Source organism: Rhopalosiphum padi, chromosome 1 (genome assembly GCF_020882245.1).
Source record: "Rhopalosiphum padi isolate XX-2018 chromosome 1, ASM2088224v1, whole genome shotgun sequence".
NCBI lineage: Eukaryota > Metazoa > Arthropoda > Insecta > Hemiptera > Aphididae > Rhopalosiphum > Rhopalosiphum padi.
Genome location: NC_083597.1, coordinates 84,135,382 through 84,151,113, shown reverse-complemented (window position 1 = coordinate 84,151,113; position 15,732 = coordinate 84,135,382). Strand labels below are relative to the sequence as shown.

At 29.8% G+C, this 15,732-nt stretch overlaps 1 protein-coding gene and 1 long non-coding RNA gene across 2 annotated transcripts; one reads left to right on the top strand and one right to left on the bottom strand.

Annotated features, from left to right (window-relative positions):
• Positions 1–1,434: 1,434 nt before the first annotated feature.
• LOC132931925 (T-complex protein 1 subunit alpha) lies at positions 1,435–4,383 on the bottom strand. The gene is made up of 3 exons (XM_060998012.1): positions 4,056–4,383; positions 3,862–3,990; positions 1,435–3,058 (listed from the first exon to the last, which is right to left on the bottom strand). Exons 1-3 carry the CDS (start codon positions 4,206–4,208, stop codon positions 1,676–1,678), a joined length of 1,665 nt encoding a protein of 554 aa, XP_060853995.1. The 5' UTR covers positions 4,209–4,383; the 3' UTR covers positions 1,435–1,675.
• Positions 4,384–11,166: 6,783 nt separating this feature from the next.
• Positions 11,167–12,148, top strand: LOC132932312 (uncharacterized). The gene is made up of 2 exons (XR_009662841.1): positions 11,167–11,291; positions 11,355–12,148. It is a non-coding gene; the product is annotated as an uncharacterized LOC132932312 (long non-coding RNA).
• Positions 12,149–15,732: the final 3,584 nt, after the last annotated feature.

Here is a 15,732-nt window from a genome sequence, read left to right as displayed (position 1 = left end):
TGTATTATAGAGATGTAGGTCACTATAATGGATATGTTAAATTTGAATGCAGTGACAGGTATCATTTTATACGAAGATCGATTCTGAACGGATATGATTTGTCAGTCTAGGATAATTGGTATGATATATTATACTATTAATTATATTGTATTATATAGTTATTTTACGCTATTTTGTAAAAAATTAAATTTCATACTCTCATCAAATTTTTTCCATATTGGCGCTAGAATTTTTTTTTTACAGTTATTTAAAGGAAAACATATGGATAACCTTGTATTGGGTATAAATCACAAAAATTTTAAGAATTTTCAACTTCAAAATTCCTTGCAAATTATCACGATTTTGACATTTCGCAACCATTTGAACTTTAAATGCTTATAAACAAAAATTGTGACTAAAGATTTTTGATTTTTTTTACCTCACTTCGTTCAGAATCTAAATTAGAAATTCAAGATAATATAAATTAATAACTACAAAATAATTTACAAATTTTAAAGGAAAAATCAAACTTATTAAATATAGGCTAATATAGGGTATATTTGATATACTAAAATAGCTATGAAAACAAGAATGTTGTGATACATTTTCAAACTATTTTAAAATTGAAAATATTTATGTATGTATTAATACTTTTAGAAAACATTTTTTAATGTATTATTACTTATTAGATCAAAGTCGAATTATTTTATCTTCGACTTTTCGTTTTTGAGTTATGACAAAATAAGAAAAATGTTAGTTTTTAAGATGATGTTACACCCGCGCATGTGTTGTCTTTGTCTTACACACATACGACATAGTAAATTTCCATTTACCAGTTTCAATAATGTGCTTTTAGTTTTAATATTAGAGTGAATTTACCTATAAAACGTTTAGGTAAGAACATTATTATATATGTGTTCTCTTGTTAGTTTTTATGATATTTTAATTTTTAGGTGAGTTATGACTTTATGAGTATGAAAAATATTACGGAGACAACGTCCTTTTAAGACTTAAGTGAATATAATATTTTGTTAAAATTTTAAATGTGCATAGTAAATATTTGTGGACCTGTCTTTATTAAATGTATTTATAACAACTTAGGAGGACCTTGCAATACATTTTTAAATCTTAGGTTAGCTAGGTGACTAGATCCAATTTGATATAAGAGTACACTCTAAAAAGTTGCAGATCGAAACATTATCGTATTATATACTGTAAAATCAATCGATTCATTTTTCCACTCAAAATCTAAAATAGATTATAAGTACATAATTTTTTTTCGTTTTTAAAACATATATTAGAATGTCAAATTATAAAAAACATCAATCACATATTTACTCATAAAAATAATGAGACTTGATATTGAAACACTTTCTGTGTTTAATAAATAGATGTCTTACTTAGGAAATATTAGGTACTTAAAATTGCACTTGATACATTAATTAACACTTTAAATTAGTAAAAATTATGAATTTTATTAAACATAAGTGTATATGTATAAAAAAAAAAGATAATACTTTTTCATTTATAAATGTACCTGAAAGTGAATGTTATTATTATTATGTAAGCTTATAAAGCATGAAAATAGTTTAAATAATAACAAAGTAAAATATGCTTTTTTTGCACATAGCATACAAAATGTATTAAAAAATATTAGTAACCTAGTGTTAATTTTTTCATGAATATTGTTTATTAATTAAAGTTCTCCAGCATCATAGGCTTGCTGATATCCACGGCCAGCTTTTTGTTCAGGATCTAATTTAATCATATCATCTATTCTGAGAATAGTTATTGCAGCCTCTGTTGCAAATTTCAATGACTTAATTTTAGATATAGCAGGTTCTAAGACACCAGCTTTTAAATTGTCACGTATTTCACCTTCTTCTAAATCTAATCCGTACCATTTATAAACATCATTTTCACTACTTGTTTGACTTTCATTATGGTAAGATCTGAGTTTAGCCACTAACTCTGTAGCATCCTGTGCAGCATTAATTGCTAAAGTTTTAGGAATAACTAACAGAGACCGTGCAAATTCTGCAATAGCCAGCTGTTCCCGGGAACTCAAAGATGTGGCAAAATTTTCTAAATAAATAGATAAAGCTGCTTCAACTGCTCCACCACCAGCTACAGCAGATTTGGATTCAAGTACACGCTGAACAGCACACAGGGCATCATGAATGGAACGTTCCATTTCATCACAATAAAAATCATTTGGTCCACGTAGTATAATTGATGCAGCGCTTTGAGCTTTTGGTCCTTTAACAATTATTAATTCATCATCAGATATTTGGTCTTGCACTACTTCAGCAGCTTCACCAAGACTAGAACTTTCAAAAGTCTCTTCTCCTTCCATATTTGTTAAAGAAGTCAAAAAAGATGCACCAGTAGCTTTTGCAATTCTTTTTAAATCAACCTTCTTAACACGGCGTACAGCCAAAGCTTTTGCTTCGATGAAATATTTCAAGCAAATATCATCAATACCACCCGTGCATAATATAACATTAGCTCCCGTTGCCAAAATTTTTTGAACTCGCTCTTTAGTTATATCAGACTCACGTTGACGTATCGCTTCAAGCTGATCAACATCATTTACCAAAACTTGTACACCTAATTTCATTTTAGTCTTTTGTAGAGAAAAATCTAAACATGCAATTTTGGCATTTAAGATTTTTTTTGGCATTGCTTCAGAAGCAACGGTACAATTCAAAGCATATCCTTGAATGAGTAAACTTTCTCGTGCGCTTTTACCATGTGCTTTAAGAACATTAATGGTCTTAATAGGTACAGACACTCCACCACGTTTATCAGATGGTCGTTTCACAAGCATGCATGCATCTACAACCATTTTGGAAAAGAATTCTGAATCAGCCATGATTAATTTGCTAGACATAGATGTAGTAGCAGCATTTTCCAACCAATCACGACGTAAATCATCAACATTTACAGTTAAATTGTTTTGTATATATTTACAAGATTCTTTGCATGCCAATCGATATCCGCTTATGATAGAAGTTGGATGTATTTTTTGTTTAACCAACTCATCTGCATTTTTCAGTAATTCTGCAGCTATTATAACCTGAAAATAAATATAACATGATACATACAAATTTGATAGCACTGAGATAGCAGGTTTTTTATTTATTTTAATCATAAGTGTTGTGTTGAAAAATATAAATAATTCAACTTTTGAGGTCCCTTTCAGTCATTATAACAAGATACTTTAGTTGAATTAATTAATTTTAAAACTAATATCATATTTATTTTTAAGCTTTAGCAATCATTATATTTTTTCTTTCAACAAGGCTTAAAGCTTTTAAATCCAAGCTTTTAAGAGGACGCCACTCCCATTTGTATTGTCTCTATCTAATAAATGTATAACGTGGCAAATTTTTGTTCAGTAGATTCAATTTTCTGTTTAGCTTAAATATTAAAGTGAAATGACCTATTATACTTATAATTTATTACATTATCTGTGTTTTCTTGTCAGCTTTTTAATTTTTAAATAAGTTGTGAATATATAAAATATTTAAAAATGCTCATAATTAATTTAAAAATTAAAATATCGTAAAACACTAATGTAAGAATACAGATTATATTCTCACATTTAAGTTTGATAACAGGAGATTTCACTCTAATATTTAAACTAAACACATAAGTGAACTACAATATTATGAACTTAGCATATTACTTATATGAAATCAAAATTAATTAAATTTTTTTGGTTGCATTAAATTGTATGTATAAATAATTATAAAAAAGAAAAAATTTAAATTAAAGACATTAGTAACTTTGTTTGAGGTGTTAAGTTGCTGTTCTTAGTGCTCAGTCTAGTATAAAATTAAAAATTAATAGCTTCAACATGTTTGATAGTATACTTACAACTGATGTTGTGCCATCACCAACTTCTTCATCTTGTAACTGAGCCAATTCAACAAGGACTCGAGCAGCTGGATGTTCGACATCCAACAATTTCAAAATAGTAGCACCGTCGTTGGTTACAGTGACATCCTAAAACCATTAATTAAGTTTTTAACACAATATTTTTGAAGCGTTAAACAATTATTTCAACTTACTCCGATGTCATCAACCAACATTTTATCCAGACCCACTGGTCCTAATGAGCTTTTAACAATGTTTGCAATAGCATTTGCTGCCATCACATTTTGTGTACGGATGGGTGTTCCAGACGTCCTAGAACCGGCCACCGTCAATGCACTTACAGACATGACTTGTTTTTACTTGTAACACAACAAATCAAATTAATTAACAAAAAAACTTGCTAATGTTTATGCATATACTTCTAGAGTCTAGAACTCTTCAGTCTGCAATTACAATTTAGAGTGTATTAATGTATAGTCTACGGACATTCTGTGAGACTGTGCATCAATGCACCGTATTAGGATTTGAGGTTACGTTTTTAAAGTACTTATTATTATTATTATTCATTATGCTTATCTTCTTTTTTTCTTCTAAGGCCGTAATCCAAGCAAAACGTTGCAGGATCGTGTTATCACTACCTATCACATTATCACATAACGTTTATAGATTTTCACCACGATTTAAGACAGTGATGATTAAAATATGATTTTCACCCCATGACAACCATAAGGCTATATTTAAAATTTAAATCATTGGACCGGGGATTTGTTTCTCGTTTCCAGTACATTTTATTTTAGTTTTACTATATTCTAACATCTATGCTATTAAACTTTTATATTAAGCTCCTAAAACATCATAAGTCATCATTACATCATTATTAAAATACCATTTTTATTGACCAAATTGTTGTGGGATATATTTAGGTACTTAACATTTAATTCGTAAAAACCAAATTGTAAAATAAAATTACCTATAAATTAAATATTGACAACCTGATAGCTTATGATGTTAAGGTCTCGTTTCCAAAATCCAAATGCGTTATAATTATAAATTGGTAACATACTAACATCTCAAACCCAAATACCCAATATTGTACATATAATATGTAAATTATATATATATTAAGTACGTCCATCGTCCATGCTATTAGTGCATTACCAATGCAATTATACAAACTTATTAAACTTATTTTTATAAATGCAAAATTACACTTTTAAGAATATTTTTAGCTCAAAATAAGCTGGGGGTGCTAAGCGCCTAAGTACCCTCTGGAACCCCCGTGGACTGCATGTGCGACAATGGCGATGTTATTGTTTTAAAACATACTTTTGAATTTTATAAATTTATAATTTATATACCTAGTATATACATATGTAGGTAGATTGTATCTCAACAATTTAATATGTAATGTATAGGTACGTTATTGTATATAATCGATGAATTGTCGCCTTGAACATAGGTTAGGTTAGAAATTAGAATACAATAAGTGGAATGCTCACCACCAGTGGCGTATTTAGGGGGGGCCAAGGGGGGCAATTGCCCCGGGCAGCAAATTTAACTGGGAACTTTTTTTTTAATAGATTGAAATAAAATGATAATAAAAATGTTTGTTATTTTTTAAAAATTAATACTTCATTTGGATTATGATAAAATAATTGAAGATTTTGCAAGATCAAATGCGCGACGAAAAAAATTAATTGAATGATGTTTGTAAACATATTATGAGAATAAATTAATAAATTTTACAATTGGCTTTAATTTTTTTGTTATCATGGGTACTACTAAGAAAACCTACGATATTCAACATTCTAGGACACTCGATAGATTTTTATACTACATGATACTATTGATACTATTAGCATATCACATGTATTGTAAGTTTTTTTAGGGTAAGAAAAATTGCTACTATAAAAAAAAACTGTGAGAGAAAAAGGGCATTAAAAAAATGTGTACCCGGGGCAGCAAAATTCTAAATACGCCACTGCTCACCACGTTTTGTAATTTTGTAGCCCAAGCTAGCATGTTAAAATGAGATAACTTGATATCGAATACATTAGGAATATCTATTTCTGTTTAACACGCGATGAAAATGTATTATGTATTATTATCGATAGGTATGTGCCAAACTGCTAAGTAATATCTAATTGTGTTTACTTTTTATGCGGCTTGATAGCTAACTCATAATTGAACTACGATATATTAATTTATAATATATAATATATTATATATATTGAGTAATTAGTAATTAAATCATTTAAATCTCATATGAGTTCAGAAAATAAACTGTCAGCTTCATTGACAACTAGTTTATATATATTTAGCAATATAAGTAGGTATATTTGTATAGGTATTTTATTTAAAATAATATTAATTTAATTTAATTTTTTTTTTATTCAGCTTTAAAACAGGTGTCCTAATAAATAATTATAATAAATAAAAGGTATTAAGTGGTAATGCTCTGTAACACGCCTATACATTTGGTGACGCGTAGGTCACTTTAATAGGTGTGTTGAATTTCAATTTCAATCTAATTTTAAAAATATAATTCGTTTTAAACAGAAAACTATTCTAAGCAGAGACGGTATATTATATACGTTCAGTGGCGTAGTTACGGGGGGGCGCAAAGGGGGTGCTTGCCCCTCCAACCTCCCCTGAAAATTAACTTTTAAACAAAATTTGGTAATTTAAAAAACTGTATATTAAAGTTGTATAAGAAGTTGCATAGTTTTGTTCTATATTGTATCATTATATTATATTATATTGTAATTATTATTTTATTATTTTCATTTACTGAAATTAATTACTAGTTACTACCTATATGTCTATATGGCTATATATGCTTGTGTATTTGACGTTATATAATCCATGATTATTATGAATAATTTTGAAATTTTGCCCCCCCCCCTCAACTAAAATTCCTAGCTACGCCACTGTATACGTTTATAAAAATATCAAGGATTTTGACCCATTTATCAGTTTTTGCTATTAAAAAACACTAATAAAGCACGCAAATATAACTGTCTATAAAGAGCTCAAAATGAATTACAATTATTTGAAAATTAAACCATTTATAGAAAAAATGATAATATAAATACTTAGTAAACATTTAAAATTTTACGGCTATTCGTTTTTGAATTTTAAGAAAATAAAAAATCACTTGTTGAAAACTGGTTAGTGTAAAAGATTAAGAACATAATGATTTTAGAGGAATTGTAGGCTATGGTTAATAAAATCCAAATTTGTACAATCACATATTCACATGCAAACATTTGTATTTTATTATAAGACACAAATACTACCTACGTAACCAATGCGTCAGTAAATTAGTAAAATATGAAGTTTCAAATTTATATGAAATAATAATAAAATACACAATAATTAGTAAATAAAAATGTGTAAATTCAATGTTTTAAAGTATAAAGTAATATAGATACATACAATATTTCTGGCAATATTAAAGCTGACCCGCTTTTGTTAGTGTCTTTGTAAAATAAGAACTAATATAATAACTACTTGGAGTCTTTTTGTAACAAGTCAAAGAATATTTTTTTTTCAAAACTATTTTATTGTAATACTTTATAAAACGTTAATATTTCTCGTTTCTTGATATAAATAATTATTTAATTGGTATTTAATAAAAAAATGTATGCAAGGTAACTATAAGATAAGAATAACAGTGTTAGGTAATTTTCCACACCACCTTTATTATTAAACAACGTACAATAACATTGTCCGTATTGTTTAATAACTTTATGAGGTATTACATGAGGCGCATTTTTTTATTGTGGTGTCCCCAGTAGGCCTAATCCACATCGTAAGCGAGAACGCATTATATGCAGGGGCGTATTTAGGTAGGGACTTTGGGTCCAGTTGTCCAGAACGGTAAATTTTTAAAGATTTAGAGGGGCGGAAAATTTTTATTTCGTACTTTATGAGTACTAGCGCAGTGACGTCAATCATTAATATTTTTCACAACAAATGTGTGCCATAGAGGTATAAAATACTATAGTATTTATATAACATGGTATTCTATGGTATTAACAGTTTGACCACTATTGCGCGGCGTAGAAGTTTTTTAATTTTTTTTTTAATGGGGGGGGGGGGAGGCGGCAAAATATGTGTTGCCCTTATCCTAAAATTCCTAAATACGCCACTGATCATATGAATGCATTCAAATAATAAAAAATAAATGATGAAAACAATGAAAATAACTATGTAGGTATTAATAATATTATATAATATAAAACGGGTAATGTGTATAATATATGTGTGTTGCCGGCCGGCGATAGTCAATATGTTAGATGAGTGGATGAGAGATGAGCGCTAATGCGTAAGAGGACAACTAAATTAAGATGAGCTTCTTATTGATGCTGCCAATCTTCCTCCGGGTTGAAACGAAGCCGAGTGCCGACACATTTCCCATCAGCTTTGTGACAAATTCTTCTTCACTAATAAATATTTTATATTTATATATAGTATACTGTACCTACTACGATTCTAAATATTATGATATAATACAAACAAATCCTTTCGACAGTTGATTTTAAGATGAGCTTCTTATTGATGCTGCCGATCATCCTCCGGGTTGAAACGAAGCCGAGTGCCGACTCATTTTCCATCAACTCAATGACAAATTCATCGTCGGTGAGTAGTCCATGATCCAACTACATGTTTAGTTCCTATAAAACTCAACTAATGTGCAGATTAAATGCAATTTAAAAAACAATTTTAATATTTCAGAAATCTGTGTTTTTATTTTACTATTTACCACCCAAAGTACCAAATATAGATCATATTTGCTACAAGAATTCATGAAAAACAGAAAATAAACTACATGATTGTAAAATTATTATACATTTTTCGCTACGTCCAGGATCTAAGGTGTACTTAACAATTTTATTCTTGGCAATTTCATTATTAATGCATAGTCGGTAATCTTTTTGAACTCTCAGACCACATTCACAAATTAAACAGTTTGCGGACCAGATATAAAAAAAAATTTTATATTCTTAAATTATTTACTATGGAAAAAAATATTGTCTAGGATTTTAAAATAATAAAATATAAATAAAAAAAAAATTTCAGTGTTTTAGAATTTAAAACGGGTCGTATATACAATAACTCGCCGGTTGCCGACCACTTCATTGGACTGGACTACCGGAAATTCGGAAATAAAATATAGGTCTATATCATCGGGGTAACAGCTTGTAGAAGTCATTAACTATTTATTTTATGAATAAAAAGTAAATTTATTACTACCCTAAAATTATAGGAAAATTAACCTACGCAAGAATCCTTCGACGCTTTTCGGCGAAGTCAAACTGTGCCATATTAAAGTTCAAACGTGCACAGCCACCGAAGAAACAGCTAGTTTATTTCTTCATTTGTCTTCTTTACGCTTCGGAATGGAATTATTGAAATATTTTATGAAAATGAGAGTACTTGTCATGTACTGAAGGCTGTTGTTTGACGACTGTTCAATAAAATTATTAGAATGGTTAATCGTCTCCTACAAATGACGACGATTGTCGTTTACCATGGATGATAAATATTAAAATAATGTTTTTTTTATAGAATTCTTTGTGATTTTATAGAATTTATTATTATATTTCAGCTGCCTTGCATACGAAACTTTTGGTATCTAATTAATTTCATACGTAAAATCATAATAATTGTATATTATCCTGAATTTTTTTTTAAATTATAATTTTATAACGGTTATTAACGGTTTTATACGGTTTGGCTGAACTAAATGATTAATAATTTTAAAAATATTTAAAAGTTTAATCATTCAATTATTATTAAATACTAAATAGTTAATAGATTATGATCTACGTATAATAAAGAAGGACTTACAAAATCAATAAAATTAATTTCTAAATACAAGCTGTAGTTATTCACATTCAACTCGTTATATTATACACATATGTGACTACTCATTCCCGTTTCGGTACCGTCCTGTTTAGGAATAATACATACCTACTCATACTATTTTTTACTGATTTTAAAATAATCAATATGTTCTAATGTTAATATGCTCAGATAATTTGCGATATTAATATATATAATAAATGCGTCTATTTATGGTATTATGCTATTGTTATTTTATCCTATAAGTGTATAGTCAAAATATTTTGAAAATTATAAAATGTACAAGAAATGCAATCATTAACATTTGGTAAAATTTTCAAATAACTACAGTTATTCGTTTTTAAATTACTACAAAAAAACAAAAATCGGTTGAGCACAAATAGTTATCACAGAAATATGAAATGAATATTATCCAATGTCTTAAAAATTCAAAATTCAGACAATTATAAAAAAATATTGATGCGTCTTTTCGGAAAACTTTTTTTTTTTTTTAGGGATAAAAAAACTTATATTAGTCAGGTACTCGGCCAATTAAAAATTAAAAATGCTATTTATACAATTAATATTTAATTTTATATATAAATTTATAATTTATAAAGTCGGCCAAATTACTACAATATTGGATTTTAAATACGCAAATGCGTACCCTGCGAGGTTCAAATAACGCCACTACAATAAGTAAGCTACTTATTTCGGTACTCGGTATAAGTCCATTACGCACTTATTCGACCACCCGAAGATTCTGGCAGCATGGTGGTTAGCTGTAAAATAGTGGTTAACGACGCTGTCCGATTACAGTACCAAATATTACGGTGATAGTGGCACATAAAAAAGGTACGTATGTAAGTTCATACACGGTGGAAGACAGATAAGTACGATATAAAAAAATAAACTATATTTTATATAACATTATAAATTATCAAATTGATGATACTGTCTTAAAAAATTAAAATATCATAATACATTTCATTTTTATGTACATTTTAGTATAATATTTCAATAGTAGTTATTTTAAGTAAATACGTATAGGTACATAAAAATAAGAACTAATAAGTCACACATGACACATAAACAAAAATATGCCGAAAAAGACAATTGTATAAATGAAAAAATTGTAGAGTACTCAACGAACAAAAACCAATAGAATTATGTTAAACATTTATAAATTATAAGTTTACGAGGCTGCATACTAGCTGCGGTCATTGAACATTTTTCAGATAAGCAGATAACGGTTGCGGTCACGCCAATTGTAGGTAATATCTTAGTTGCGGTCTCGCCGATTTTACGATAAACTTATTTTTCGATGTATATTATTATACACATCGTATGTATGTGGGAATACTACAACTTATCTGTTAAGTTTTTATATAAAATAAATACAAGTGTATAGTCCGATCGTAATTTTGAATATTGCATTCAGTATACCTACGCCATTCGATGCGGTAAAAATGAGTTCGCACAATAATAATATGTTGAGTGAAAAATTAAAAGCACTACGGGTTATAAATGGTTATACATTTCGCTTTTATCGTACAATAGTGAATAACGTGTTATGATGGGTATGTTGTAAAAATATCATGTAATGCAGCTATAAAATATGATGTTAACCGTGCCATTTGCAGTGAACAAAATACAACACATAATCACGAACCAGGTGATCAATGATCAGTGATCACCAATCAATGTTACGGCAAAAGGTTATTAACAGTGTCAAACGTAAGGCAGTGGAGCAGTTGAGCGAGCGTCCCTCCAAAATTATTCATTCTGAGATGTCAAGTATAATACTCAGTGTACTGGACTCAAATGACACCACATTGATTAGAAAATGTATACACACTGCTCGAATGAATATTCACCCGAAGTTGCAACGTGACTTTCCACAATTAAATTTGACGCTTCCTAACGTAATAAATAAAATGCGAACCAAAAATAATTAAAAATGGATTTGTATAAACGATGTTTAGAACAATATAATATGCAAGTATTCAATTAAAATTAAAATTACAATGTGTCCATAATATTGTTAGGCGTGTGGACAGGGGTGTCATCAGAATGTGCAGCTGCCGTTCTTACATAGTTTGAGACCATTGCCTCACTTCATTACTTTTAGCGAAACATTAAACAAACAATGTTGTATAAACGGCAAATTTTCAAAATGTTATAAGTCAAAATTTAATGATTTGCGCCAAGTTCTAACCACCAGTATAACCAACCTAACTATACAAGTAAAAAAAAAACTGCAAAAACAAGGGGTCCGGTAAAGCAGAAATCTGAAATATAGGTACTAAATTATTAATGTGTAAACACTATATCAAACTATTATCAATTGGGTAGTCGGAAAAAAGCCCGAAAAAAAATCTCCGACATAAAAATACGGTAAAAAAAACAACGTACCAACAGAATATATAATGTTAAATTTTTATTTTTATTATATTGTACATTTATAATTTTAAATTTTTAAACAATAAACTTTTATTTCAATAATTATATAACATTTTTTAACATATCTATAACCAACCATATAAATATAATAAAGTATTATTAGATATTTAGATGTAATTTTTTTTATAGTTACCTTATTAATAAAATAAATGTTGTACTTAGTATAATATAAATTCGGTGCATAATAATTTAATATAATATAATATTTAAAAAAACGTCAACAATTGTCAATTAACCATGGTAATGAATGATTAATAAAATAATTTATATTATATAGTAACAAATAACTATCTATAACTAATAATGACTGTATTTAAAGCTAAAATGATCAAATAAAATAAATATATCTTATAATAATATATAGTATATATGCGTTATGTCTATGTGTATTGCATTTATCGCTTTATCGCTTGTCCGGCGCATCGTACAGACAATTTCACTACATTTATGCGTAGAGCTACACATTAATGATAATAATACAATAATACATATATAATATTATAATGTCTAATCGAAGTGTTTTAACATACTATCTGCAGCTGATCTAACTTGACACTCGGTGTAGTAAACCGTTAGTCAAGAACATAATAATATAAAGCTGAATGGATATTTTTAGTTAAAAGTCTTTTTAAAAAGAATGTTAGGTCTTACATAGGTACTAATAATATTCTTTTTTATTAGAATCGTTTAAAAGTTATAAGTATTGATAAAATAAATGACAATATATACAACTAAAAATTACTTAGTGTTGATTGATTGACGAGTGTATTGGTACAATTAAAATCATATATTGTTTTGGTGCGTGAAATGTATAGCCGCCCAACAGTTCACCATTCGTCTTGGTATGTAATTTACATTGCCTACACATACGTGCGTCGACCTCGTGTGTTATGACGACTATACGGCACACGGAGGAAATTCTGCAATAATTTAACTACTCATGTCGGTGTAAGTCAACTGCGTACACACGTTATTCGGCCACCCAAAGACTGATGGCGGCATGGTGGTTAGCTGTGAAAGAGTGGATAACGACGCCGTCCGACTACAGTACCAAATATTACGGCGATAGTGGCACGTTACGACAGCGGCGGAAATTTTTCACGGGTCACCATTGCGGTGGTCAACGGCAATCCCAATCAAATTACCGGCCGGCGAGCGCCAGATTGATATGTATAATATGTATATACATGCAGCATGTCGATGCGAATTAATGCGTCCCGTTTAGTCCGTGACACGATGTCAGTGATGCAATTATGTCACTACAATATTTTGATATATTATATCGTCACCACAGTCAGGATATAGATAATAATATACATGGATCTCGTTCAGTACCGTCGTGCCACCGCAACTATAGACGTTGTCACTGAAGCACTCAAAGATAATATATGTTGACCATTGGTTGTGAGTTTACCATTACACGAAATAATATGATTTATTTTTTTACTTTTACAATATCTTGGCGAGACGTCTCCGATACCGACATTGTATTTTTGTACGATCGCAATAAATACCAATTGCGATTTGGATCGGCTTCTTGATCGGTCGCCGTATTATTTTTGTGCGTCTCCGATTGCGTTCGGCCGTTCGTCCGTCTCGATCCGCGTTGCGACGCGTATAAACGTCGTACGCCGGGCCGTTTTTATGTTGACGTGCGTCCGAGTGTGCCTCCACCTCGTGACAACCTTTTCGGTGTTAAACGCTTCAGTGCGTTTTTAATATTTCTATCATTGTTGTCCGGCTTTTTCGCCGGTTGTTCCATCGCCGCACGCCAACTTCTCTACCGTTTGTCGTTACCTAATTTGTACGCGTAATGCAGTACATGCAATCTCGCTCAAACTATATACCGTTATACATGACGTTTCGTGTCCATCAAGCAGTCGGTCGCATTGTTCCGTAACGATTAATCGTCGAGCTTTCGTAAATTAGTAACCAATTGCCATAACTGCAATTGGTGTCGTTAAGGCTGCAGCGTCGTTGTTCACTCCGGTACCGCTAGCCGTCGCCGTGCGCGATTGTAAAAAGCGGGTGTCGTTTGGCTGGCCGCCATGCAGAGGGACCCCCTAACGCGTCTATATATAACGGAGCGTGCGACACCCGTGAACTCGTGCCCCCGATCCTGTATCGTTGTAGTCGTCCCGTCGTCGTATATGCGACGGCTTCACCTGAGAACCACAATTTTACGTACCTAAGTCGTCGGTTCTTCAACTACTGTATCGTCGACAGCGACATTGTATCTTTGTATAATTCCAAACTGTTTAGGTACGTTATATCCGGTTATCGCAAAATATCATTTAATTACACTTCGGTTTCTGAGAACCATAAGATTTGTTCCACAGTAACAACATGGTCAACAAGCTATCCTTCAGCTCGTCATTGTGTGCAAATATAGAAGTCTGAATCGGAAATTATAGTATTAATTATAAATAGGTACTATATAATAATTAATAGTACTTAATATAATCAATGGTTCTATATGCTAAGCGCACTGATTTTCATTTGCTTTTTGATAACTGGTAATTTTGGTATTTAACTCAAAAGTGAATAATAATATAGGTCATAAATGTTATGTTTTCTTAAAAGATTAGTTAAACTTACCAAATTACCAATAAAAATCGCTGATAAATACTGTCTAGTATAACTAGATAATAATACCTATTACCTACATAGACCAGAGGCGGCCAAACCGTCGATCGCAAACGATTTCAAAGTCGATCATGTTAGAATTTATTTTTAGGCTAAGCACACGAAAATTAATCATGGTGGAAGTTAACAATATGAAATTTTTTTATGTAAGTCTATCCTCAAAGGTGAAGTATATTTTTAGTAGATCGCGGCCAAAAAAATTTGGCCGCCCCTGACATAGACAAACGGTCCACTCAGAGTGTACTGTGAACCTCGTTATTGAATAGCCGCAGTGTTGTAAAGTATTTGAGTATAAGTATTTAAATACTTTTTTCCGTATTGAATACTTTTTATATTGACGTATTTAAATTATATTTTAAATACTTTTTTTTACTATTAAATACTATTTTATTCCTTTAATCCTTAATTTATTTCTTCTTGTAATCCTTGTTAAATAAAAAACCGTGCCGTCGTCGTCATGCTTAAACGTTATATTAATCAATAATCATTATTAATTTATGGACAATTCGATATCGGTTTTAGTTTTCGTCTATTGATAGCTCAATTATATATTTTTTTTTCTAGAAAACAGTTTATCGTTGACGACGATCGAAACGGTTTGTCGGTACTATAATTTATATGTTTTTAAAATGTAAGATTCAAATTTTTGATTAATAAACCTAAATACCTAGAATTTAATTGAATAATTTTTTTTTATATTTGAAGATTATTTCAAATACTTTATTATAGATAGTATTGAGCAATTACTCAAATACTTTTTAAAAGTATTTTTTACAACACCAGGAATAGGTCACTTCAATGTAAATGTTAAATATGATTTCAATGATAAATCATTTTAACATACATTTAAAATTACAATATATATTTACAATTTATTAGATTAGATTATGAAATAAAATTATGCCACATAAA